The 26,087-nt window shown below is 47.4% G+C and overlaps 1 protein-coding gene across 3 annotated transcripts in view; it reads left to right on the top strand.

The window, feature by feature from the left end:
* FAM168B (family with sequence similarity 168 member B) overlaps positions 1-26,087 on the top strand; it is a 257,323-nt gene that overhangs the window by 50,897 nt on the left and 180,339 nt on the right. For 2 of the 3 annotated variants that reach the window (XM_069213720.1, XM_069213722.1), the window contains exon 3: positions 6,043-6,126. In XM_069213720.1, coding sequence (XP_069069821.1) covers positions 6,043-6,126 — 84 coding nt within the window. The remainder of the gene's footprint in view (positions 1-6,042; positions 6,127-26,087) is intronic. The other variant, XM_069213721.1, reaches the window with a different exon arrangement.

The following is a 26,087-nucleotide window of genomic DNA, read 5'->3' as shown; positions in this document are numbered from 1 at the left end:
CTACGAGGATGCGTGAAACGGTGCTCACCCGAAGTTACACAAAGGAGTCCCACGTCGCCGGAGACCAACTTAGAAAGTCGTGCAATCCAGGTTAGAGTGCCGTGGACCCAGGCTTGGCTGTGCACAAAGGATTTCCACCGGAAGTGCACAGGGGCCGGGGTAGCTGCAAAAGTCGCGGTTCCCAGCAATGCAGTCTAGCGAGGTGAGGCAAGGACTTACCTCCACCAAACTTGGACTGAAGAGTCACTGGACTGTGGGAGTCACTTGGACAGAGTTGCTGGATTCGAGGGACCTCGCTCGTCGTGCTGAGAGGAGACCCAAGGGACCGGTAATGCAGCTTTTTGGTGCCTGCGGTTGCAGGGGGATGATTCCGTCGACCCACTGGAGATTTCTTCGGAGCTTCTAGTGCAGAGAGGAGGCAGACTACCCCCACAGCATGCACCACCAGGAAAACAAACAGTCGAGAAGGCGGCAGGATCAGCGTTACAGAGTTGCAGTAGTCGTCTTTGCTACTTTGTTGCAGTGTTGCAGGCTTCCAGCGCGGTCAGCAGTCGATTCCTTGGCAGAAGGTGAAGAGAGAGATGCAGAGGAACTCTGATGAGCTCTTGCATTCGTTATCTAAAGTTTCCCCAGAGACAGAGACCCTAAATAGCCAGAAAAGAGGGTTTGGCTACCTAGGAGAGAGGATAGGCTAGCAACACCTGAAGGAGCCTATCAGAAGGAGTCTCTGACGTCACCTGGTGGCACTGGCCACTCAGAGCAGTCCAGTGTGCCAGCAGCACCTCTGTTTCCAAGATGGCAGAGGTCTGGAGCACACTGGAGGAGCTCTGGACACCTCCCAGGGGAGGTGCAGGTCAGGGGAGTGGTCACTCCCCTTTCCTTTGTCCAGTTTCGCGCCAGAGCAGGACTAAGGGTTCCCCTGAACCGGTGTAGACTGGCTTATGCAGAATTGGGCACATCTGTGCCCAAGAAAGCATTTCCAGAGGCTGGGGGAGGCTACTCCTCCCCTGCCTTCACACCATTTTCCAAAGGGAGAGGGTGTAACACCCTCTCTCAGAGGAAGTCCTTTGTTCTGCCATCCTGGGCCAGGCCTGGCTGGACCCCAGGAGGGCAGATGCCTGTCTGAGGGGTTGGCAGCAGCTGCAGTGAAACCCCTGGAAGGGCAGTTTGGCAGTACCAGGGTCTGTGCTACAGACTACTGGGAACATGGGATTGTGCCAACTATGCCAGGATGGCATAGAGGGGGCAATTCCATGATCATAGACATGTTACATGGCCATATTCGGAGTTACCATTGTGAAGCTACATATAGGTAGTGACCTATATGTAGTGCACGCGTGTAATGGTGTCCCCGCACTCACAAAGTCAGGGGAATTGGCCCTGAACAATGTGGGGGCACCTTGGCTAGTGCCAGGGTGCCCTCACACTAAGTAACTTTGCACCTAACCTTTACCAGGTAAAGGTTAGACATATAGGTGACTTATAAGTTACTTAAGTGCAGTGTAAAATGGCTGTGAAATAACGTGGACGTTATTTCACTCAGGCTGCAGTGGCAGGCCTGTGTAAGAATTGTCAGAGCTCCCTATGGGTGGCAAAAGAAATGCTGCAGCCCATAGGGATCTCCTGGAACCCCAATACCCTGGGTACCCCAGTACCATATACTAGGGAATTATAAGGGTGTTCCAGTAAGCCAATGTAAATTGGTAAAATTGGTCACTAGCCTGTTAGTGACAATTTGGAAAGAAATGAGAGAGCATAACCACTGAGGTTCTGATTAGCAGAGCCTCAGTGAGACAGTTAGTCACTACACAGGTAACACATTCAGGCACACTTATGAGCACTGGGGCCCTGGTGAACAGGGTCCCAGTGACACATACAACTAAAACCACATATATACAGTGAAAAATGGGGGTAACATGCCAGGCAACATGGTACTTTCCTACACCCCCCTTCTCCATTGAAGCCTATGCGTTTTGGGCACCACTTTGACCTCTGCACCTGACCGGCCTTGAGCTGCTGGTGTGGTAACTTTGGGGTTGGCCTGAACCCCCAACGATGGGCTACTTTAGACCCAAACTTGAACCCCGTAGGTGGTTTACTTACCTGCAAGAACTAACAAACTCTTACTCCCCCCAGGAACTGTTGAAAATTGCAGTCTAGTTTTAAAATAGCTATATGTGATCTATGTGAAAACTGTATATGCTATTTTGCTAATTCAAAGTTCCTAAAGTACCTACCTGCAATACCTTTCATTTGAAGTATTACATGTAAAATTTGAACCTGTGGTTCTTAAAATAAACTACAAAAACCTATTGGCCTGGAATTGTCTGAGTGTGTGTTCCTCATTTATTGCTTGTGTGTGTACAACAAATGCCCAACACTACTCCTTTGATAAGCCTACTGCTCGACCACACTACCACAAAATAGAGCATTAGTATTATCTCTTTTTGCCACTATCTTACCTCTAAGGGGAACCCATGGACTCTGTGCATACTATTCCTTACTTTGAAATAGTGCATACAGAGCTAACTTCATACAAGCAGGTAATGGCTGACTTTACTAATCCACTCAGCTATTCACAGAAAATACAGATTTGATCTTTGCAGCAGGCATATACACCTTCTGCGCTACCTTATGGCATCAAAACTGCCACTAGACAAAAGTTTGATCCTTCTCTAGCAGAAACATATTCACAAGAGTTAGCTTGACTTTTTTTTTAATTTTATTTTTATTGCTGCCTAAAAGCTATGTTGAAATGCGCCAGTTGAAATATGTGCATTGCTTTGAAGACTTGCGCTGCGAGAAACCTGGTGGTGCATTTATTTATATATATATATATATATATATATAGTGTGTGTGTAAAGAGATCACTTTTATATGTGGGTGTGGTTTCCCTGGGGGCCGCTCCCAGGCTGGAGGGGTGTCAGTGGGAGACGCAGAAGCTCTTCCGTGTTTCCGAGGCATTTTTTAGAATCTCTCCCTTGCGTCTACCACTGGCCGTGCCAGTGGCAGGCGCACGCATGCACTGAGGAGGTTAATCCAGGCGTGGTAACAGTCCATAATATGTTGTTTTTGTATATAAAAGGGGAGTGTTTCTGTGCTTCTCGAAGTCCACCTCCGTGGACTTTTGCTAGAAAACTTTTTTAGATACACATTTATATTAAAACTATTAAAGTCATGCATAGAGATTTCATAGAGATCAATTTGTAGTCTACATCAACTCTGGTGTTTCGTGTAATATTGAAAGCTTTTGTCTGGGGACAGGCACCAAGTGTTACTACTGGGGAAAAATGTGTTAAGAGAAACGGACGGAAGGCGAGAGGTAAAGCCCGCTAACTGTGTTATTCAATACCTTGCTGTAGGTTCTTTAACAGTATATGAACACACTATAGCTGTGCTGACTACTATGGAAAAAGGATCTGGGGTTGGGCCATTAAGAAGATCTGGGCGTATCTGCTTGCCTGTTTTGAAAATAATGAAGAAATCAGATGAAGACTAGCGCTTCTAATTTCGGAAAATAAAAATGTGATTATTAAAATCGAAATAGGTGGAGGGGTTCTGGTTACATCCCCTGCAGAGAGGGCTTTCGGCATAGTATTCTAATCTCTATTGCGAGACCTGTAATACATCACCAGAACGGATTAACAATGCCTTATAGGAATTTCCCTGCATGTAGTTATGGCAATACAGCGGCTTTAATTATGACGGTAGAAACAGAAAAAGCATCAACTCGGCTGGCTTCACGGAAAGTTGCTGGCCCTGATCAGCTACCACAAAACTGTTTCCAAGGTTATAATCCCTGTTATAGTTGAACTATGTAATTCATTGATTTTTATGGAACAGGTGCTTTTATTTTTGGTGGGGGAGGGAGGAGAGAGATTTCTCAAGAAAGAGAAGGATCCAATCAAATGTGACTCCTACCGAAAGATTTCTCTAACTCTTCTAAAATCTACTGGTGTTTACTCTAAACCGACTGTCATTATACAGTTATATCCGCATTGGATGTGGCTTTTCTGCAGAACACTTTGGGTTGGCGGCTCCAGTGCGATGCAGAGAAGGCGTTTGATATGGTCTCTTGGCGATTTAATGTGATTGGTGGGTATGCAGTATTTGGGGTTCAGCTTGCTTTTACATGGAGAATGTGGGACCTATATGGACTACTGACTGTGCAGATCCTTGGTGCAGAGGATCTGATGCATAGTATGCAAATTAATTGGGGTGCTAGGTAGATTTGCCCTCTCTCACCCCTGCTTTTTGCTCTGTACTTAGACCATTTTATACAAGCTCTGAATCGCACTGCACTGCTGAAAGCTTTTCCTTTTCATAATTTTAAGGTAAACGTTTTGGCATACACTAGTGATATTGCTATATTAACATCTTGTTCAAATTTGTTGGTTGTGGTTTGAGAAATTGCAGAAAATTCTGGCGTAATATTCGGGTATAAGCTTAATATAGGAAAAACGTTATTGGTGACCAATGACCTACATGTGCGAGCAGACTTACGCTGGGTCAAGTACTTGGTATATTTAGGGGTAGATATAATACTTAGTATGGTAGATACTATTGATTTAAACCACAATACGTTATGTACTAATTCACTTGAAACTTTCCAGAAGTGTGATAGATTTCATTTTTAGGCTTATCGGTGCTGTAATGTGCTAAAAATGATTGTCCTTTCCCTCTTGTGTTATTTCAGAGATATACCCTTATATCTCACCGAGGTTTTTTTTTGTTCTTTTCAAAAAGTGGATGGTATTTGGCAAAAATGTATCTGGGGATAGTGAAAGCCCAGATGTACTATTCAAATGTTGGTTATTATGTCAGCAGAGGGGCTTGGCTTTGCCCACTTTATGGTTACATTTTCTGGCAGCCTTCTCTTTTTAGTTATTTAGCGTCAAGGTTACGCTAATTTGGCCTTTAGGGCAAAATTTTCAGAGTTTTATTTCTGCCTATAAATAACTGGAGAAGATTAGAAACTATTTTGATGGTCTTTGTGATTACCCAATATTTTAGGTGTACTTAATTGAAAACCCTCAGGGTCTACTATTCGGTTGGGACGTATATTAGGAACAAATCTTGACATTTCAAGATATCATCGCTGTATGCTAATTGGCTATAATCCCAGTCTTCCAGATTGACTGCATTACAGCTTTTTATCTTGTTGGCAGCTCTGTAATTTTACAATTTTAGGGCATCAAATGGTTATCGGTCGACATTTAGGTGAGCCAGTCAGATTTCACGCTATATACAAGTGTAATATGTTGACACATACAGTACTTAATGTCTAGCATACTAAGGTGCAGCAGTTAAAAATTCTCAGTGATTTATATTCTATACATTTAAGGCTATATAAGTGGGGCATAAGTCTGGAATCTTGCTTTCGGTGTGACATAGAGAGCAGCCGATGTTACTCATTTTTGCAACATGATCATTGATGATGATAAATATTGGAATGATAAATTTTGAAAGATTAATGGACTAGTGAGGGTCCATATCACCTGGGATTCTCCTAGGTTAGCTGGTATTTTTATATGGCATTGGCCAGGCTTGGTCTGGCGCAACACTGGCTTCAGAAAGCACCATCTAACCCCTTGCTATGGTGGTTTAAGTTTGTTGCCCTTTGTGGCCTAGAAATCTTAATTCTCCAGAGGCAATAGTGTAGGGAAAAGTTTCTTTGAATCTGGAATCCTATAGAAGCCTGATTACGCAAGCTCTTTTCCTAATAGGATCGTGGCTAGAAGGCTTATGAGGTTCCTCAGTGGCTATATTCTGAGCATCTAAGATCTGGTATGTTGAGGCACTTTCTTGATCATTAGTAAGAGTTACTACTGCGTGCCAGCATGGGAAATTTAAAGTTGATTATTATATGATTCCTATCAATTTTTGAGATTTTAAACTTGTATCTTCTTCTTGCCTATTTGAATCTTTGCCAAATTAAAAAAAAAATAAATGCTGCTGTTTCAGTGAATTTAAAATGTTTTTGTTTTTTTGTGTACCTCTGTCTTTTGACCTTCAAGTCCTAAATTTTATCCAACTTTTCAGCAGGTTTCCCAATGGGCTATGCAGCAGCAGCACCTGCCTATTCTACTAATATGTATGCCGGTGCCAGTCCTGCCTTTCAAACGGGTATGTATGACAAATAGATATGGTTTACTGTTTCCATTATTAATGGGATAGACTTGTAAAATAAATTTCCCATTCTGTTAAAGACTAGGACAAGTTTTATGCTACAAGTTTACCTTTAAAACTCTGCAGTGAACACAGTAGTCCAGCGTCTCCAAAGGGTAGCTTGGGAGCTGCAGTATTTTAACAGCTGCTAGTAGAAAGCTCTTGGACATGTAGTCCAACCTAATACATAATTTGGAGGATCTGAAACTTACCCGTTCTGCTTCTTTCATAGTGATTGAGTCAGTACTGCTAAGTTGTAGACCTTAAAAGTGGCAACTAGCCAGGTCCAAAGTCCTATGCTCAAACATGCTTGCAATGCCATTGACAGTTTGGAGGCTGCAACTTAATTTCCATGAAGAGCCACTGCTGAAGTTGCCCCCGGTGCTGTGAAGTTGCCCCCGGTGCTGTGAAGTTGCCCCCGGTGCTGTGAAGTTGCCCCTGTTGCTGTGGGTCACATGGTGTGTGTAACCTCTAGTATGGGAAGGAAGGTAGGGAAACCGCAGGGTTGGGACTGCAGGAACTGTTGATATTTGTCAGCTTACAAAAAAAAAATCTGATGAGCAAGTTCAGTAGGGTAATTACAGTAAGAGCCATTATATTTGTGAGTAGTTTGGGGCAGTTTCATCATCATGTGTGTCCTTATAAGAGGTTAGAGACCCCTGCAATAGATTAAGTCAGAGGTCTTGAAGCAAACCAACTGACAATATTTCGCCAAAGTCCGAACATTTTCTTCTGTATCTCTTCTTCCTGAGCTTCTCCTTTATTTGTAACTATCCACCTGATCCGCGTCAAGCTCCATATGTAGACACAATGCAGATATTGTCCTGCCTCTACTTTAGCACTATCAACCTGTATTGCTTCTGCATGACTTAATTTATTGTTCCCGAATGAAAAGTGTCAATCTTAAAGCAACCCCTCAGTTCTTTTGGCTGTTCATTTGATATGTATATATAGATCGGGAATGGGTGTCTGCAAGACTCCCTTTTGATATAGATATAGATATATCAGTATTTCAATGGACATCAGCTCCTCCCCTGCCCCTCCTCGCGCTGGAGGCCATTTAATTTTTTTTTTTTTTCTTTTCTTTTCTTTTAAAATCCCACTTAGCGAATGGATTCGGGCCATTTAGCCCACCAGGATTTTTCTCGATTGACTGCACGTTTTTTTTTTTTTTTTTAAACTTTTACTCTTAATGAGTCTCGCTACTAAAATTAGGGTAATTAGACTCAGCTTGTTAACCTCAAGTGTCCGCATTGTAAGATGAGTCTATTGCTGCGGTGCTAGAGTAAGAGGCATTGGCCTGGATACCATGCACATGCATGTAGGGGCTGCTCATGTCAGACTATCACGTGCAGGCCGGTTATTTGCAGAGGTGGCCTGGTGCAGAGGGGACTCAGCAAGGAGTAGTACTAACCACGGGGGTGGGCCCTAAAATATCATTGGGCGTTCATAGTGTAGGTGTGTAGTGCTTATTGGAAAATCTGAGTTTTTTTTTCTTTTTTTTTTTCTTCTTCTCTGTATTATACACATGGGGAAATCAAATGCATTTTCCCTCCGATTAGATCTATAAAGTTAAAAAGATAAAACATGCACACCGATTTTGAATTTACATTTCTCAGTAACACACATCCACATCTTATGGGACTTCAGGATTTGTCCTATTTCTCTGGTTCAGCTCAGAATCCGCTTCCAAGCCTTTCCCACCCACCCCTTTACTGGGACAAGTTCATTACTCCGCTGCTCTTTGGAGGGATCAAAGGCCTTCCTTGACCCAGTTTCTCAGACAAGAAGGGATGTGGGGGAATCTTCATTGAATATTAGCTAGTGACACTGCACCTGAGCTAGGACAGCCCAGGTCCACTAGAACAAAGGAGGCGGGCCAGACCTTTGGAGCCATTGCAGGAGTGGCTTACCTTTAAACTTCTGATGGGAAAGGTTTATGCAGTGATGTAAGCTTGGGGTGGACCCCAGGCCTTCAGAGGAGCTCTTTCCAGAGAACATTTCAAGTTGTCATTTTGGATTTTCCCAGAATGCTATGCCCAAGGGTTGGGACATGGGTTGAGGGATGATGTAGATTTGCATGACTTGCCAGGAGTGCCTGAACTTATCACCCAAACTTAAAACCACCTGCGCAAGGACGAGGCATTTGAGAAGACTGTGGACCTTTGAGTTGGTGGAAAGGATGCCCAGCTGGGCGGAGAAGTCACCTGATGCATGCAAGGTTAGACTTAGGAGTTTGATTCCAGATGATCCCAAGACTAGGATGGATTTCTCCAGTTCCACTTGTTCTGAGGGGACCGGGTGAGTTGGAGGGGAGGAGTTGGGGTGGGGGCATGCTAGAAGACCATATATAGTTCCCATGAGATCTCTGAAAAGGACATGGACTCAAGATGCCACGAGGATCTGCGGCCTGGGGAAGTGCAGCACGTAAAGTGTACTGCTGGTTGGTTGCAAAGGGGAAAAATGCACCCACCTGCAGATGAGGAGCACAAAGAGCCAGCCAGAGAATGGCTTTGGCGCAAGGAGAAGTAAGAATTCATCTCCCCTCACAAAGTCCCATTTAGAGGCAAGGAGGATTGATAAAAATGCTCCTGGTAGCTAGGCCTGGCCATCATGAGCGCAACACGCCCAAAATGAAGAAAATTGGCCCAACTGGGCCTGAGAGATGCTGTCTTGAAAATGTGTGTCTCTTCAAAAAGAAGAAAACCTAGCATGAGACTTTCTGCTGCAACTTCAGAAAAAGCTTCTGGGGTGCGCTATGGCCTGGGAAGGATCTCTTGGGGGTGTGGACGTGCGTTCGGCCTCTCCCAAATCCAGATTGCTCCCTGCATCCCGCGTCACCCTAGAGCTGCTTTATTAATGGCAGGCACAGACACTGAGCCATTGCAAAGGAGAACCAGCGCGTTCTGATTCTAATGCCCCGGACTTCAATCTGTAACCTTACGTTGAGTGTTTTGCCCAACCCCCATGCCCATACTTGAGTGCAGAAAGGTTGCTTCGACCTCAGCACTTCCTGCTAGCATTCATTGCAGGCGGGCTACAAAGCATAACTCCTTCCCGCGAGTGGACGTGAGCAAGAGAAGTGCTCTTGCTACAGCAGGAATGGAACCACAGAGATGCTGGGTCTTGTGTTTGGGAAGAATTGCAGAGAGCTGGTCTGGGTTGTTGTGGGGGTGGGGGAGAGGGTTATGGGATACCCCCATGAACTGTGGGACAGCAGGGCGCCTGGGTGGGACTGAGACACCCAAAAATGAAAGCTAAAAGAAGCAACACAGGGCGATGCCACAGGCTTACCTGAGGAGCAGCTTATTTAATATGGATGACTTGGTAGAGGAGTGCCTCGTGATGCACTGTGTGGGCCATCATTTACATATTGCCTTTGTCTATGGTACCCCAAAACTGGGCAACAGTGCCTGCAAATTATGTTCTCACTGTTGCATGAGGCTTCAGGAAGTGCAGCAGTCCCCCTAGAACTGATCTAAGTAAAGCCAACCCTAGGGTTCCAGGGGCCCTGTGCCCATGTCCCATAGAAGTCTCCCCTTGTTTCATGCACCCTGGCAGCTGGAATGTTTCCTCTTGGGCTGTGGAAGACAGGGAGTGGTTGGTTCTATGACTCCTTTCTGTGGCCTGTAAATAGTAAAGAAAGAGACTCTGGCTCACATGGTTGTGATTGGTTTTGAATGAAAATGCTTTATAGACCGTTTCACTGCCAAACACTGCAATACTTACACTTACGATTGCATTTGGATAGGTTATTGTTCCCAATGCACTTGAACAGGATTATTGTTCCTAATGGTTTTAATGGTGATCTCGTATTGAAGTAAACCAGGTGTTTTTTTTATTTTTATTTATTATTAATGTGGGGACACCCTCACTAAGCCCTTAGACGTGCCTTATAGATGACACCCCCTTATAGTGTGATCTTGCATCTGGTATAGTTGGGTGGTATAATAGTGATTATCTGGGTTCAGGACCTGCTAGGGGTGATGTTACATGAAAATGTCGCCAAAGGTTCTTCCATCTACTTGAATGTATATATTCATAAGTTAATGCATAATATTTACTTTACCTTTTTAAAAAATAAAAAAGGACTGACTGGACAATTATTTATTAAGTGTTCTTGTGTGCCAGTGAATTGGGGTTGTTAGCATACACCACCGCCCATGAGTAGGCCTTGAACTGCTCTGCTTAACTACCCTGCGAGTTGAGTTCTACAAGTAATAAGTTCTCAGTATTAATTTGGGTTTGGATCTATTACTTGTACTAGACTCCTTCTGAAGGCTTGTACGTGGCCCAGTGGAGACATCCAGACTGCTTACAGACTGCAGACTGTGCGGTGCAAACAAATTGGCCGTAGAAAAGTGGATTATTTGGGGTGGACAAGAATTCACCTTAAGTGATAAGCCACTACCTGCTAGATGTCACTCAAATTAAATAAAACAAACCTGTCCTCATTGTGTGGTAACATGGTACAAAGCAGTCCAGTTTAAAGCGCCATTGGTGTGTAAAGTACTTATGCAGGCATATGCAGTAGAAAAAGTAATTAATAACACAATACAATTCCACAATAATAATAGAGATTTTTTAGGAGTAAATTAAGACAAGAACAACAGAAATCAGTAAAGGGAACCAAAGATAAGATGTTTTAAAGGCTCAAGTAAAAATAATGCCAAAAAGCACAAAGTGCCAATAATAGTGTATGGAATTGGTAAACTGAGACATAGGTGTGATTTAAGGCTGACTGTGATGGTGCCCTGATTAAATACTCCAAGTGGATTAGTCCCAATAAAAGTCTGGTAGTCAAAAAGTTTGAAAAAGTCCTCATCCAAAAAAAGGCTTGGTAATGTTTTTTTGGGGAAAAAAAAGAGTTGCCTACCTGTAGGACAAATGTGAAATTGCAGCCCCTGATGCTAAACTGCCAGTCAGGCTCCTACTACAGGTTGGTCTGGCTAATGATCCGGCACTTTCAAAGTTTTTGCTTGAAAAAGTTAAGTTCCAAAGCAGGTAGGGACCTGTTTTTGGTTTTTCAGAGCTGTTAGGCCTTTCAGGGGGTGAGTTTGAAATTCAGTCAGATGCTGTGGAACTGCAGGTTAGGTGATTTTCACAGTAGGTCCCCTTGGCTCTGGAGAAAACGTTTTCAACAGTTTCCAAACTTATTCCTGGTGCCAAACAACCAGAGGAGTGCACTGCTAAGGCCCCAGGACCTGGAAGGTGGGTGTGCCTAGGGACGTTTGGTGCCAGGTCAAGGCCACCAGCAAAGTCAAGTCCAAGTTCCAGTGGTCAGCTGGGAATTGTAGGGAAAATGCCTCTTAAATATGTTGTGCTCTTGTAGCCACACAGGATGTCTGCCATTGATCTTTGGAGTCCACATCTTTGTTCTGGGTACAAGAGGCACGATGTCCACTCCTTTAGAGCTCCTTACAGGTCACCGAAAGAAAGGCTCAGTTCTCTGTTTTTCCGTAGGTCCAGAAAGTGTTCGGAGGAAGCCTGCGTGAGGGTCCAGCTTCGAGGGTTTACTGCCTTTGGGTGGAGGAGACTCCTGCGCACTCTCTGACAAGTGGGATAGAAGTTTCCAGGTGCAACCCTACCCACTTTTTCAGCAGCGCCTTTTTGCCCTACTGTAAATAATCCTACAAGTGCCCCTTACTCTCAAAATCCCTTCTCCTTTTGTGCAGATCCTGTGTCCACACCTGAAGGTGTGTCCATGGTAATAATTAGTCTCCTCCTCTGTGGTCACACTGAGTCAGTTGTAGAGGGAGTGCCTTTCTTCACACGGAGTTTGGTGCCAGCTTGACTAAGGGGACAAAGGTTGGGGTGTTTCCAAGTGTCCTCTAACATTTGCTTGTGACAGAGCAAGTCACTTTGCAGAGACTTAAGTCCCCTGGCCCACTCCAGCTGGTCTCCAGCCAGGAGAAGAGAAGACCTCTGCTTGCAGGCCATTGTCTATCCTGTGGGAGCAATATTTACTCCTCTTTCACACCGAACTCTGACTAGTGACAGTCTTGACAGTGCTGGAGAGCTACTGCAGATTAGCCTTCAGTAGCTTCAGGCAGGGTAAAGGTAACTTTCTAAAAGTTTTATTTCCCATATATTTAATGAAAATCCAACTTTCACTGTATTGGATTTTTGTTAAATGGGGAGTTTTTGAATGGAATCTTTAGCTGCAAGGCCAAAAAGTATAGACTAGAGTCCATGATCTATCTTTAGACTTTCCATATTCACTAGCAGCACCCAGACCAATCACTGTAATTTTTTGACTATTTCTAAATTAACACGTTCCGTTTCAAGGATCAAGCAGGCCAGTTATGCAAGGGGTTACAGGCAGCTATTGATACCCCAATCTTCTCCCTAGCCGTGCTAACTACAGATTCTTCACTGCCCTCCCACCTGTCTGTTCTGTGAAATGGTGATAGTTCCAATCTAAAAAGGTGCAACTACTGGACACTGCAAGGGCCTGTCGAAAAAAGCACTTCTGCCTGAGTCAGTCACACAAGCCATAGTGAGAAAGAGGCGTAGAGGCACAAGATCTCTGTGAGCCTATCTGCGTAGAGTGCACAATGAATTTGTGCCAAAACAGCATTTAAAAGGTCCTTGCCAAACTATGTAAGCAAAATGGAACAAGCCTACTTTATTTTGTGAGTGGCTGTGTTGATATTTAGAGTCCTGTTTAATGGTGTCAGCTCTGACGTGATAGAAGCCCAACTTCTCTAAGCACATTTAAGCCAAGAATTAGTATTTTGAGGTCCACCTAGGAGCAAGGGTAACTCAACTCCAGGAAGCCCGGTTAAACCACCATTAGTAAGGACTATCTACCGCAGAGGCCAAACTACTGCGAGCACGCTAAGCCATTAATAAATGTTGTTTGGGTACACCAGGAGCAGGACTGATCTCATCTTTTGAGTTGCAGCCCAGTGCGCTATTGATTCACCTAACATGTAGCCTTGAAGTGACTGGACCCCATAAGATCCTTGAGGTCACTTGGGGTGAGTGAGATCTACATCTGGCACGCAATTTTTTTCTTTTAATATTTTTTGTATTGAGAAGCAAGAACAGTAACCAAAGCTGAGTACACAAAACTGTCAGCAATCAATGTTTGTTTTTTTTTATTTATTTTTTTATTTTTTTTACCGCATCCAGCAAAATAAAAAAAGAAACCAGACAACCGGGTTATCTGCATAACAAACATGAAGCATCTCTAGCTGGAAAGAGTGCTGGCCGACCAATTGGGTTTCAGACTGTTACATCCCTGTCCTCTTGCGCCCCCCTCCACCCTCTTTCATTTCCCATAGTAGGTACACCAATCGCCCCACACTTTGACCCATTTCTTAGGCAGCCTCTACTCTGGTAGACTACCCGCTCTGCCCTCTGACACCAACCTAGGTCAGTCTTCCAATCCTCCACACAGTGTGAAGACCCCACTCCCCAGGCATGTGCCATATTGCCAAATATGACCACAGCACACAAAATATATGAACAGTAGTAGAATACACAAGTAGGTATTGGGTGTGTAGAATCCATTGATAGGAAAAGTAAATCACTAGTTCACGTCTTCCAGAGAGAAGTTTAATTTAGTGAAGAAATCTATATTTGGATAGACAAGTCCATCAAGCACAGCCAACACGTGTTTTGTCACACAGTGACTTTTTCAAGGCTAGAATCTGGGTAGGTTGGTAGTTATTCCGAGTGGAAATCGTAGCAAGAGTACTACTGTATCCCGAGTGGATGCAAGGGGAAGTAACTTGTTCGCATGTCACAGGGTAGTTAACACCGAACTAACTGTCGTGGATACTATAATCCGTAGGACCTTGGTAAGTCCTGAAAGTCGGGGACAGCGAGTACGTGTCCGCCCTAAATCCCATTCGGTATGCCATATTGCGCTTAGCCACTATTGCTGCCATCGTCAGCCAAATCCTTTGATAACTTGGCCAAATCTCTTCCAGAAATAGCTTAGTGTCTAGGGGGACCGCCTGTCCAAGTAGATTGGTCATAACCTGTGAAACCCCTTCCCAGTAGAGCTTAATTGCTGGGCAGGATAACAGGTTGTGAACGAATGTGCCTACTAGTCCACAATTCCCTCAGACAGTGCAACGAGCCCCACGACCAATCCTGTGTAGGAGTTCCCTGGAGTAGTATGCCCTATCGACTATCCGTAACAGGATCAACTTGAACCAGGCCTGAATTTCAATCTTTCTGTGGCTTTGAATAGCTTCTGCCCAATCTTCATCCTCTAGTTTACCCATGTCTCTCTGCCAGGCCTCTCTCGGGGTGATCAGGGGAATTATTCATCAGTTTCCTGTGTGTCATGGAGACAGCCTTACTCTCCAGAGGGGCCGAATGAAGGTGGTCCTCCAGGAGGGTTACCTTCGGGAGCTTGTCGCCCTCCACTATATGGCATTATAGAGCGTGCCCTAGTTGCAGGTATCTCTACACTTCACCCAGGTGCTAAGTGCCCAGCTGCGCTGACTTCTTGAGCCCACTTACTGCTCCAACCTCCTGCAGAAGGTCACTGTTACATAGATGTAAGGAAATGCCTCCTTGGCATGGTTACCCCCTGACTTTTTTCCTTTGCTGATGCCAAGTTATGATTTGAAAGTGTGCTGAGGCCTGCTAACCAGGCCCCAGCACCAGTGTTCTTTCCCTAACCTGTACCTTCATCTCCACAAGTGGCACACCTTGGCATCCAGGTAAGTCCCATGTAACTGGTACCGAGGGCCCTGATGCCAGGGAAGGTCTCTAAGGGCTGCAGCATGTCTTATGCCACCCTGGGGACCCCTCACTCAGTACAGACACACTGCTTGCCAGCTTGTGTGTGCTGGTGGGGATAAAACGACTAAGTCGACATGGCACTCCCCTCAGGGTGCCATGCCTACCTCACACTGCCTATGACATAGATAAGCCACCCCTCTAGCAGGCCTTACAGCCCTAAGGCAGGGTGCCCTATACCACAGGTGAGGGCATAGGTGCATGAGCACTGTTCCCCTACAGTGTCTAAGCAAAACCTTAGACATTGTAAGTGCAGGATAGCCATATGAGTATATGGTCTGGGAGTCTGTCATACACGAACTCCACAGCACCATAATGGCTACACTGAAAACTGGGAAGTTTGGTATCAGACTTCTCAGCACAATAAATGCACACTGATGCCAGTGTACATTTTATTGTGAAATACACCCAGAGGACATCTTAGAGATGCCCCCCTGAAAACATACCCGACTTCCAGTGTGGGCTGACTAGTTTGCCAGCCTGCCACACTCGAGACATGTTGCTGGCCACATGGGGAGAGTGCCTTTGTCACTCTGTGGCTAGTAACAAAGCCTGTACTGGGTGGAGGTGCTTCTCACCTCCCCCTGCAGGAACTGTAACACCTGACGGTGAGCCTCAAAGCCTCACCCCCTTTGTTACAGCGCCACAGGGCATTCCAGCTAGTGGAGATGCCCGCCCCCTCCGGCCACGGCCCCACTTTTGGCAGCAAGGCCGGAGGAGAGAATGAGAAAAACAAGGAGGAGTCACTGTCCAGTCAGGACAACCCCTAAGGTGTCCTGAGCTGAGGTGACTCTGACTTTTAGAAATCCTCCATCTTGCAGATGGAGGATTCCCCCAATAGGATTAGGGATGTGCCCCCCCTCCCCTCGGGGAGGAGGCACAAAGAGGGTGTAGCCACCCTCAGGGCTAGTAGCCATTGGCTACTAACCCCCCAGACCTAAACACACCCGTAAATTGAGTATTTAGGGGCCCCCAGAACCAAGCAAGATAGATTCCTGCAACCTGAAGACAAAGAAGGACTGCTGACCTGAAGCCCTGCAGAGAAGACGGAGACACCAACTGCTTTGGCCCCAGCCCTACCGGCCTGTCTCCCCACTTCAAGAGAAACTGCAACAGCAACATGTCCCCCAGGGTCCAGCGACCTCTGAGTCCTCAGAGGACTACCCTGCATCTAAAAGGACCAAGAACTCCCGAGGACAGCGGCCCTGTTCCACAAAGACTGCAACTTTGCAACAAAGAAGCAACTTTTAAAGACCACACGTTTCCTGTCGGAAGCGTGAGCCTGTCCACTCTGCACCAGGCGCCCCCGGCTCGACCTGCGGAAAACCAACACTACAGGGAGGACTCCCCGGTGACTGCGAGCCCGTGAGTAGCCAGAGTTGAGCCCCCCCCCCCTCCCCAGCGACGCCTGCAGAGGGAATCCAGAGGCTCCCCCTGACCACGATTGCCTGCTTCAAAGAACCCGACGCCTGGGAAACACACTGCACCCGCAGCCCCCAGGACCTGAAGGATCAGACCTCCAGGGCCAGAGCGACCCCCAGGTGGCCCTCTCCCTTGCCCAGGTGGTGGCTACCCCGAGGACCCCCCCCTTACCTGCCTGCATCACTGAAAGACCCCTTGGTCTCCGATTGAAACATATTGAAAACCAGACGCCTGTTTGCACTCTGCACCCGGCCGCCTCTGTGCCACTGAGGGTGTACTTTTTGTGCTGACTTGTGCCCCCCCCCCCCAGTGCCCTACAAAACCCCCCTGGTCTGCCCTCCGAAGTCGCGGGTACTTACCTGCTGGCAGACTGGAACCGGGGCACCTCCTTCTCCATTGAAGCCCATGCGTTTTGGGCACCACTTTGACCTTTGCACCTGACTGGCCCTGAGCTGCTGGTGTGGTAACTTTGGGGTTGCCCTGAACCCCCAATGATGGGCTACCTTGGACCCAACTTTGAACCCTGTAAGTGCTTTACTTACTTGAAAAACTAACAAATACTTACCTCCCCCAGGAACTGTTGAATTTTGCACTGTCCAATTTTAAAATAGCTTATTGCCATTTTTGCCAAAACTGTACATGATATTGTGTTGATTCAAAGTTCCTAAGATACCGGAGTGAAATACCTTTCATTTGAAGTATTACTTGTAAATCTTAAACCTGTGGTTCTTAAAATAAACTAAGAAAATATATTTTTCTATAGAAAAACCTATTGGCCTGGAATTTTCTGAGTGTGTTCCTCATTTATTGCCTGTGTGTGTACAACAAATGCTTAACACTACCCTCTGATAAGCCTACTGCTCGACCACACTACCACAAAATAGAGCATTCGAATTCTCTTTTTGCCACTATCTTACCTCTAAGGGGAACCCTTGGACTCTGCGCATGCTATTTCTTACTTTGAAATAGTGCATACAGAGCCAACTTCCTACAATAGTGGGATCTGGGCAGTCCAGTTTGCCCCCCCCCCCCTCAACCAAAGTATCTCGTTGCCTCCCTCCTCCGCACTTGAACAACTGTCTGGGTGTGAGGCAGCAAGGCCTCCTTGCCCGACTGCATGTATATTGCTGCCCCATAATGTCCAGTCCCCATAGCGTGTTTGTCCCCATTCATAGCACCTGGTCCACAAATGCCCAGCCGTTGACCTTCACCAGTTGCGTAGCCCAGTAATACTGGAGAATGTCGGGGGCAGCCAAACCCCGTTCCTAGACTCCCCTTTGTAGTTTACGTAAAGCTGTGTGGAAGCTTCCTCCATCCCATAATAGTCGTCTGACCTCCTGATCAATGTGCTGAAATATGTCTGGTGAGGGAGTGTTCTGGGGGTCATATACTAGTCGTGGTAACGTCATTGTTTTGAAAAGGGCAGTCCTACCCATTAGAGACAAAGGGAGAGTCCACCACTTTTCCACATCCCTGTGGAGCCTGCCGAGTTGTGGGAGAAGGTTCTTGCGCAGGAAATGCTCCAGGTCTCGGGTAATATAAGTACCACAGTACACGAACCCGGCCCGACACAGCTGGTGTAGGAAGTTGGCTCTGTATGCACTATTTCAAAGTAAGGAATAGTATGCACAGAGTCCAAGGGTTCCCCTTAGAGGTAAGATAGTGGCAAAAAGAGATAATACTAATGCTCTATTTTGTGGTAGTGTGGTCGAGCAGTAGGCTTATCAAAGGAGTAGTGTTAAGCATTTGTTGTTCATACACACAGGCAATAAATGAGGAACACACACTCGGAGACAAATCCAGCCAATAGGTTTTGTTATAGAAAAATATATTTTCTTAGTTTATTTTAAGAACCACAGGTTCAAATTCTACATGTAATATCTCATTTGAAAGGTATTGCAGGTAAGTACTTTAGGAACTTTGGATAATTACAGTAGCATGTATACTTTTCACATAAAACACAAATGGCTGTTTTAAAAGTGGACACAGTGCAATTTTCACAGTTCCTGGGGGAGGTAAAGTATTTTTATTTTTAGCAGGTAAGTAAATCACTTACAGGTCTCAGTTTTGGGACCAAGGTAGCCCACCGTTGGGGGTTCAGAGCAACCCCAAAGTTACCACACCAGCAGCTCGGGGCCGGTCAGGTGCAGAGGTCAAAGAGGTGCCCAAAACGCATAGGCTTCAATGGAGAGAAGGGGGTGCCCCGGTTCCAGTCTGCCAGCAGGTAAGTACCCGCGTCTTCGGAGGGCAGACCAGGGGGGTTTTGTAGGGCACCGGGGGGGACACAAGTCAGCACAAAAAGTACACCCTCAGCAGCGCGGGGGCGGCCGGGTGCAGTGTGCAAACACTCGTCGGGTTTTCAATGATGTTCAATGAGAGACCAAGGGATCTCTTTAGCGGTGCAGGCAGGCAAGGGGGGGGCTCCTCTGGGTAGCCACCACCTGGGCAAGGGAGAGGGCCTCCTGGGGGTCACTCCTGCACAGAAGTTCCGTTCCTTCAGGTGCTGGGGGCTGCGGGTGCAGGGTCTTTTCCAGCCGTCGGGACTTTAGGTTCAGGCAGTCGCAGTCAGGGGGAGCCTCGGGATTTCCTCTGCAGGCGTCGCTGTGGGGGCTCAGGGGGGACAACTTTGGTTACTCACGGTCTCGGAGTCGCCGGAGGGTCCTCCCTGAGGTGTTGGTTCTCCACCAGTCGAGTCGGGGTCGCCGGGTGCAGTGTTGCAAGTCTCACGCTTCTTGTGGGGATTTGCAGGGGTCTTTAAATCTGCTCCTCTGTAACAAAGTTGCAGTTCTTTTGGAGCAGTGCCGCTGTCCTCTGGAGTTTCTCTTTCTTGAAGCAGGGCAGTCCTCGGAGGATTCAGAGGTCGCTGGTCCCTTGGAAAGCGTCGCTGGAGCAGGTTTCTTTGGAAGGCAGGAGACAGGCCGGTAAGTCTGGGGCCAAAGCAGTTGGTGTCTTCTGTTCTTCCTCTGCAGGGGTTTTTCAGCTCAGCAGTCTTCTTCTTCTTGTAGTTTCAGGAATCTCAATTCTTAGGTTCAGGGGAGCCCTTAAATACTAAATTTAAGGGCGTGTTTAGGTCTGGGGGGTTAGTAGCCAGTGGCTACTAGCCCTGAGGGTGGGTACACCCTCTTTGTGCCTCCTCCCAAGGGGAGGGGGTCACATTCCTATCCCTATTGGGGGACTCCTCCATCTGCAAGATGGAGGATTTCTAAAAGTCAGAGTCACCTCAGCTCAGGACACCTTAGGGGCTGTCCTGACTGGCCAGTGACTCCTCCTTGTTTTTCTCATTATCTCTCCTGGACTTGCCGCCAAAAGTGGGGGCTGGGTCCAGGGGGCGGGCATCTCCACTAGCTGGAGTGCCCTGGGGCATTGTAACACGAAGCTTGAGCCTTTGAAGCTCACTGCTAGGTGTTACATTTCCTGCAGAGGGGAGATGTGAAGCATCTCCACCCAGAGCAGGCTTTTGTTTCTGTCCCCAGAGAGCACAAAGGCCCTCACCACATGGGGTCAGAAACTCATCTCTCAGCAGCAGGCTGGCACAGACCAGTCAGTCCTGCACTGAACAATTGGGTAAAATACAGGGGGCATCTCTAAGATGCCCTCTGTGTGCATTTTTTAATAAATCCAACACTGACATCAGTGTGGGTTTATTATTCTGAGAAGTTTGATACCAAACTTCCCAGTATTCAGTGTAGCCATTATGGAGCTGTGGAGTTCGTTTTTGACAGACTCCCAGCCCATATACTCTTATGGCTACCCTGCACTTACAATGTCTAAGGTGTTGCTTAGACACTGTAGGGGCATAGTGCTCATGCATGTAGGAAGTTGGCTCTGTATGTGCTATTTCAAAGTAAGGAATAGCATGCACAGAGTCCAAGGGTTCCCCTTAGAGGTAAAATAGTGGTAAAAAGAGATAATACTAATGCTCTATTTTGTGGTAGTGTGGTCGAGCAGTAGGCTTATCCAAGGAGTAGTGTTAAGCATTTGTTGTACATACACATAGACAATAAATGAGGTACACACACTCAGAGACAAATCCAGCCAATAGGTTTTTATATAGAAAAATATCTTTTCTTAGTTTATTTTAAGAACCACAGGTTCAAATTCTACATGTAATAGCTCATTCGAAAGGTATTGCAGGTAAGTACTTTAGGAACTTCAAATCATCAAAATTGCATGTATACTTTTCAAGTTATTCACAAATAGCTGTTTTAAAAGTGGACACTTAGTGCAATTTTCACAGTTCCTAGGGGAGGTAAGTATTTGTTAGCTTTACCAGGTAAGTAAGACACTTACAGGGTTCAGTTCTTGGTCCAAGGTAGCCCACCGTTGGGGGTTCAGAGCAACCCCAAAGTCACCACACCAGCAGCTCAGGGCCGGTCAGGTGCAGAGTTCAAAGTGGTGCCCAAAACACATAGGCTAGAATGGAGAGAAGGGGGTGCCCCGGTTCCGGTCTGCTTGCAGGTAAGTACCCGCGTCTTCGGAGGGCAGACCAGGGGGGTTTTGTAGGGCACCGGGGGGGACACAAGTCCACACAGAAATTTCACCCTCAGCGGCGCGGGGGCGGCCGGGTGCAGTGTAGAAACAAGCGTCGGGTTCGCAATGTTAGTCTATGAGAGATCTCGGGATCTCTTCAGCGCTGCAGGCAGGCAAGGGGGGGGTTCCTCGGGGAAACCTCCACTTGGGCAAGGGAGAGGGACTCCTGGGGGTCACTTCTCCAGTGAAAGTCCGGTCCTTCAGGTCCTGGGGGCTGCGGGTGCAGGGTCTCTCCCAGGCGTCGGGACTTTAGGTTCAAAGAGTCGCGGTCAGGGGAAGCCTCGGGATTCCCTCTGCAGGCGGCGCTGTGGGGGCTCAGGGGGGACAGGTTTTTGTACTCACAGTCTTAGAGTAGTCCTGGGGTCCCTCCTGAGGTGTTGGATCGCCACCAGCCGAGTCGGGGTCGCCGGGTGCAGTGTTGCAAGTCTCACGCTTCTTGCGGGGAGCTTGCAGGGATCTTTAAAGTTGCTGGAAACAAAGTTGCAGCTTTTCTTGGAGCAGGTCCGCTGTCCTCGGGAGTTTCTTGTCTTTTCGAAGCAGGGGCAGTCCTCAGAGGATGTCGAGGTCGCTGGTCCCTTCGGAAGGCGTCGCTGGAGCAGGATCTTTGGAAGGCAGGAGACAGGCCGGTGAGTTTCTGGAGCCAAGGCAGTTGTCGTCTTCTGGTCTTCCGCTGCAGGGGTTTTCAGCTGGGCAGTCCTTCTTCTTGTTGCAGGAATCTAATTTTCTAGGGTTCAGGGTAGCCCTTAAATACTAAATTTAAGGGCGTGTTTAGGTCTGGGGGGTTAGTAGCCAATGGCTACTAGCCCTGAGGGTGGGTACACCCTCTTTGTGCCTCCTCCCAAGGGGAGGGGGTCACAATCCTAACCCTATTGGGGGAATCCTCCATCTGCAAGATGGAGGATTTCTAAAAGTTAGAGTCACCTCAGCTCAGGACACCTTAGGGGCTGTCCTGACTGGCCAGTGACTCCTCCTTGTTTTTCTCATTATTTTCTCCGGCCTTGCCGCCAAAAGTGGGGCCTGGCCGGAGGGGGCGGGCAACTCCACTAGCTGGAGTGTCCTGCTGGGTTGGCACAAAGGAGGTGAGCCTTTGAGGCTCACCGCCAGGTGTGACAATTCCTGCCTGGGAGAGGTGTTAGCATCTCCACCCAGTGCAGGCTTTGTTACTGGCCTCAGAGTGACAAAGGCACTCTCCCCATGGGGCCAGCAACATGTCTCGGTTTGTGGCAGGCTGCTAAAACTAGTCAGCCTACACAGATAGTCGGTTAAGTTTCAGGGGGCACCTCTAAGGTGCCCTCTGTGGTGTATTTTACAATAAAATGTACACTGGCATCAGTGTGCATTTATTGTGCTGAGAAGTTTGATACCAAACTTCCCAGTTTTCAGTGTAGCCATTATGGTGCTGTGGAGTTCGTGTTTGACAGACTCCCAGACCATATACTCTTATGGCTACCCTGCACTTACAATGTCTAAGGTTTTGTTTAGACACTGTAGGGGTACCATGCTCATGCACTGGTACCCTCACCTATGGTATAGTGCACCCTGCCTTAGGGCTGTAAGGCCTGCTAGAGGGGTGGCTTACCTATACTGCATAGGCAGTGAGAGGCTGGCATGGCACCCTGAGGGGAGTGCCATGTCGACTTACTCGTTTTGTCCTCACTAGCACACACAAGCTGGCAAGCAGTGTGTCTGTGCTGAGTGAGAGGTCTCCAGGGTGGCATAAGACATGCTGCAGCCCTTAGAGACCTTCCTTGGCATCAGGGCCCTTGGTACTAGAAGTACCAGTTACAAGGGACTTATCTGGATGCCAGGGTCTGCCAATTGTGGATACAAAAGTACAGGTTAGGGAAAGAACACTGGTGCTGGGGCCTGGTTAGCAGGCCTCAGCACACTTTCAATTGTAAACATAGCATCAGCAAAGGCAAAAAGTCAGGGGGCAACCATGCCAAGGAGGCATTTCCTTACACAACCCCCCCCCAAACGAAAGAGGATGAGACTAACCTTTCCCAAGAGAGTCTTCATTTTCTAAGTGGAAGAACCTGGAAAGGCCATCTGCATTGGCATGGGCAGTCCCAGGTCTGTGTTCCACTATAAAGTCCATTCCCTGTAGGGAGATGGACCACCTCAACAGTTTAGGATTTTCACCTTTCATTTGCATCAGCCATTTGAGAGGTCTGTGGTCAGTTTGAACTAGGAAGTGAGTCCCAAAGAGGTATGGTCTCAGCTTCTTCAGGGACCAAACCACAGCAAAGGCCTCCCTCTCAATGGCACTCCAACGCTGCTCCCTGGGGAGTAACCTCCTGCTAATGAAAGCAACAGGCTGGTCAAGGCCATCATCATTTGTTTGGGACAGAACTGCCCCTATCCCATGTTCAGAGGCATCTGTCTGCACAATGAACTGCTTAGAATAATCTGGAGCTTTGAGAACTGGTGCTGAGCACATTGCTTGTTTCAGGGTGTCAAAGGCCTGTTGGCAGTCCACAGTCCAGTTCACTTTCTTGGGCATTTTCTTGGAGGTGAGCTCAGTGAGGGCTGTCACAATGGATCCATATCCCTTCACAAACCTCCTGTAGTACCCAGTCAAGCCAAGGAATGCCCTGACTTGAGTCTGGGTTTTTGGAGCTACCCAGTCCAGAATGGTCTGGATCTTGGGTTGGAGTGGCTGAACTTGGCCTCCACCTACAAGGTGGCCCAAGTAAACCACGGTTCCCTGCCCTATCTGGCATTTGGATGCCTTGATAGAGAGGCCTGCAGATTGCAGAGCCTTCAAAACCTTCCTCAGGTGGACCAGGTGATCCTGCCAGGTGGAGCTAAAGACAGCAATATCATCAAGATAAGCTGTGCTAAAGGACTCCAAGCCAGCAAGGACTTGATTCACCAACCTTTGGAAGGTGGCAGGGGCATTCTTTAAACCAAAGGGCATAACAGTAAACTGATAATGCCCATCAGGTGTGGAGAATGCTGTCTTTTCTTTTGGTCCAGGTGCCATTTTTATTTGCCAGTACCCTGCTGTCAAGTCAAAGGTACTTAGAAATTTGGCAGCACCTAATTTATCAATGAGCTCATCAGCTCTTGGAATTGGATGGGCATCTGTCTTGGTGACAGAATTGAGCCCTCTGTAGTCCACACAAAACCTCATCTCTTTCTTTCCATCTTTGGTGTGAGGTTTGGGGACTAAGACCACTGGGCTAGCCCAGGGGCTGTCAGAGCGCTCAATTACTCCCAATTCCAGCATCTTGTGGACTTCCACCTTGATGCTTTCCTTAACATGGTCAGACTGTCTGAAGATTTTGTTTTTGACAGGCATGCTGTCTCCTGTGTCCACATCATGGGTACACAGGGGTGTCTGACCAGGGGTTAGGGAGAAAAGCTCAGGGAACTGTTGTAGGACTCTCCTACAATCAGCCTGCTGTTGGCCAGAGAGGGTGTCTGAGTAGATCACTCCATCTACTGTGCCATCTCTTGGGTCTGATGACAGAAGATCAGGGAGAGGTTCACTCTCTGCCTCCTGATCCTCATCTGTTACCATCAACAGATTCACATCAGCCCTGTCATGGAAGAGCTTAAGGCGGTTCACATGGATTACCCTCTTGGGGCTCCTGCTTGTGCCCAGGTCCACCAGGTAGGTGACCTGACTCTTCCTTTCTAGCACTGGGTAAGGGCCACTCCATTTGTCCTGGAGTGCCCTGGGAGCCACAGGCTCCAGAACCCAGACTTTCTGCCCTGGTTGGAACTCAACCAGTGCAGCCTTTTGGTCATACCAAAACTTCTGGAGCTGTTGGCTGGCCTCAAGGTTTTTGGTTGCCTTTTCCATGTACTCTGCCATTCTAGAGCGAAGGCCAAGTACATAGTCCACTATGTCCTGTTTAGGCTCATGGAGAGGTCTCTCCCAGCCTTCTTTAACAAGGGCAAGTGGTCCCCTTACAGGATGACCAAACAGAAGTTCAAAGGGTGAGAACCCTACTCCCTTCTGTGGTACCTCCCTGTAAGCGAAAAGCAGACATGGCAGGAGGACATCCCATCTCCTTTTGAGTTTTTCTGGGAGCCCCATGATCATGCCTTTTAATGTCTTGTTGAATCTCTCAACTAAGCCATTAGTTTGTGGATGGTAAGGTGTAGTGAATTTATAAGTCACTCCACACTCATTCCACATGTGCTTTAGGTATGCTGACATGAAGTTGGTACCTCTGTCAGACACCACCTCCTTAGGGAAACCCACTCTGGTAAAGATACCAATGAGGGCCTTGGCTACTGCAGGGGCAGTAGTCGACCTAAGGGGAATAGCTTCAGGATACCTGGTAGCATGATCCACTACTACCAGGATATACATATTTCCTGAGGCTGTGGGAGGTTCCAGTGGACCAACTATGTCCACACCCACTCTTTCAAAGGGCACCCCCACCACTGGAAGTGGAATGAGGGGGGCCTTTGGATGCCCACCTGTCTTACCACTGGCTTGACAGGTGGGGCAGGAGAGGCAAAACTCCTTAACCATGTTGGACATATTGGGCCAGTAGAAGTGGTTGACTAACCTCTCCCACGTCTTGGTTTGTCCCAAATGTCCAGCAAGGGGAATGTCATGGGCCAATGTTAGGATGAACTCTCTGAACAGCTGAGGCACTACCACTCTCCTAGTGGCACCAGGTTTGGGGTCTCTGGCCTCAGTGTACAGGAGCCCATCTTCCCAATAGACCCTATGTGTTCCATTTTTCTTGCCTTTGGACTCTTCAGCAGCTTGCTGCCTAAGGCCTTCAAGAGAGGGACAGGTTTCTTGTCCCTTACACAGCTCTTCCCTTGAGGGTCCCCCTGGGCCTAAGAGCTCAACCTGATAAGGTTCAAGCTCCAAAGGCTCAGTTCCCTCAGAGGGCAGAACTTCTTCCTGAGAAGAGAGGTTCCCTTTCTTTTGCTGTGTTGCAGTTGGTTTCCCAACTGACTTTCCTGTTCTCTTGGTAGGCTGGGCCATTTTTCCAGACTCCAGCTCTACTTTTTCACCCTGTGCCTTGCACTGTGCTCTTGTTTTCACACACACCAGTTCAGGGATACCCAGCATTGCTGCATGGGTTTTTAGCTCTACCTCAGCCCATGCTGAGGACTCCAGGTCATTTCCAAGCAGACAGTCCACTGGGATATTTGAGGAGACCACCACCTGTTTCAGGCCATTGACCCCTCCCCATTCTAAAGTAACCATTGCCATGGGATGTACTTTT

The sequence above is a fragment of the Pleurodeles waltl genome, chromosome 11 (assembly GCF_031143425.1).
Source record: "Pleurodeles waltl isolate 20211129_DDA chromosome 11, aPleWal1.hap1.20221129, whole genome shotgun sequence".
Lineage (NCBI taxonomy): Eukaryota > Metazoa > Chordata > Amphibia > Caudata > Salamandridae > Pleurodeles > Pleurodeles waltl.
The sequence above is the reverse complement of the archived record's forward strand: the minus strand, read 5'-3'. Positions and strand labels throughout refer to the sequence as shown.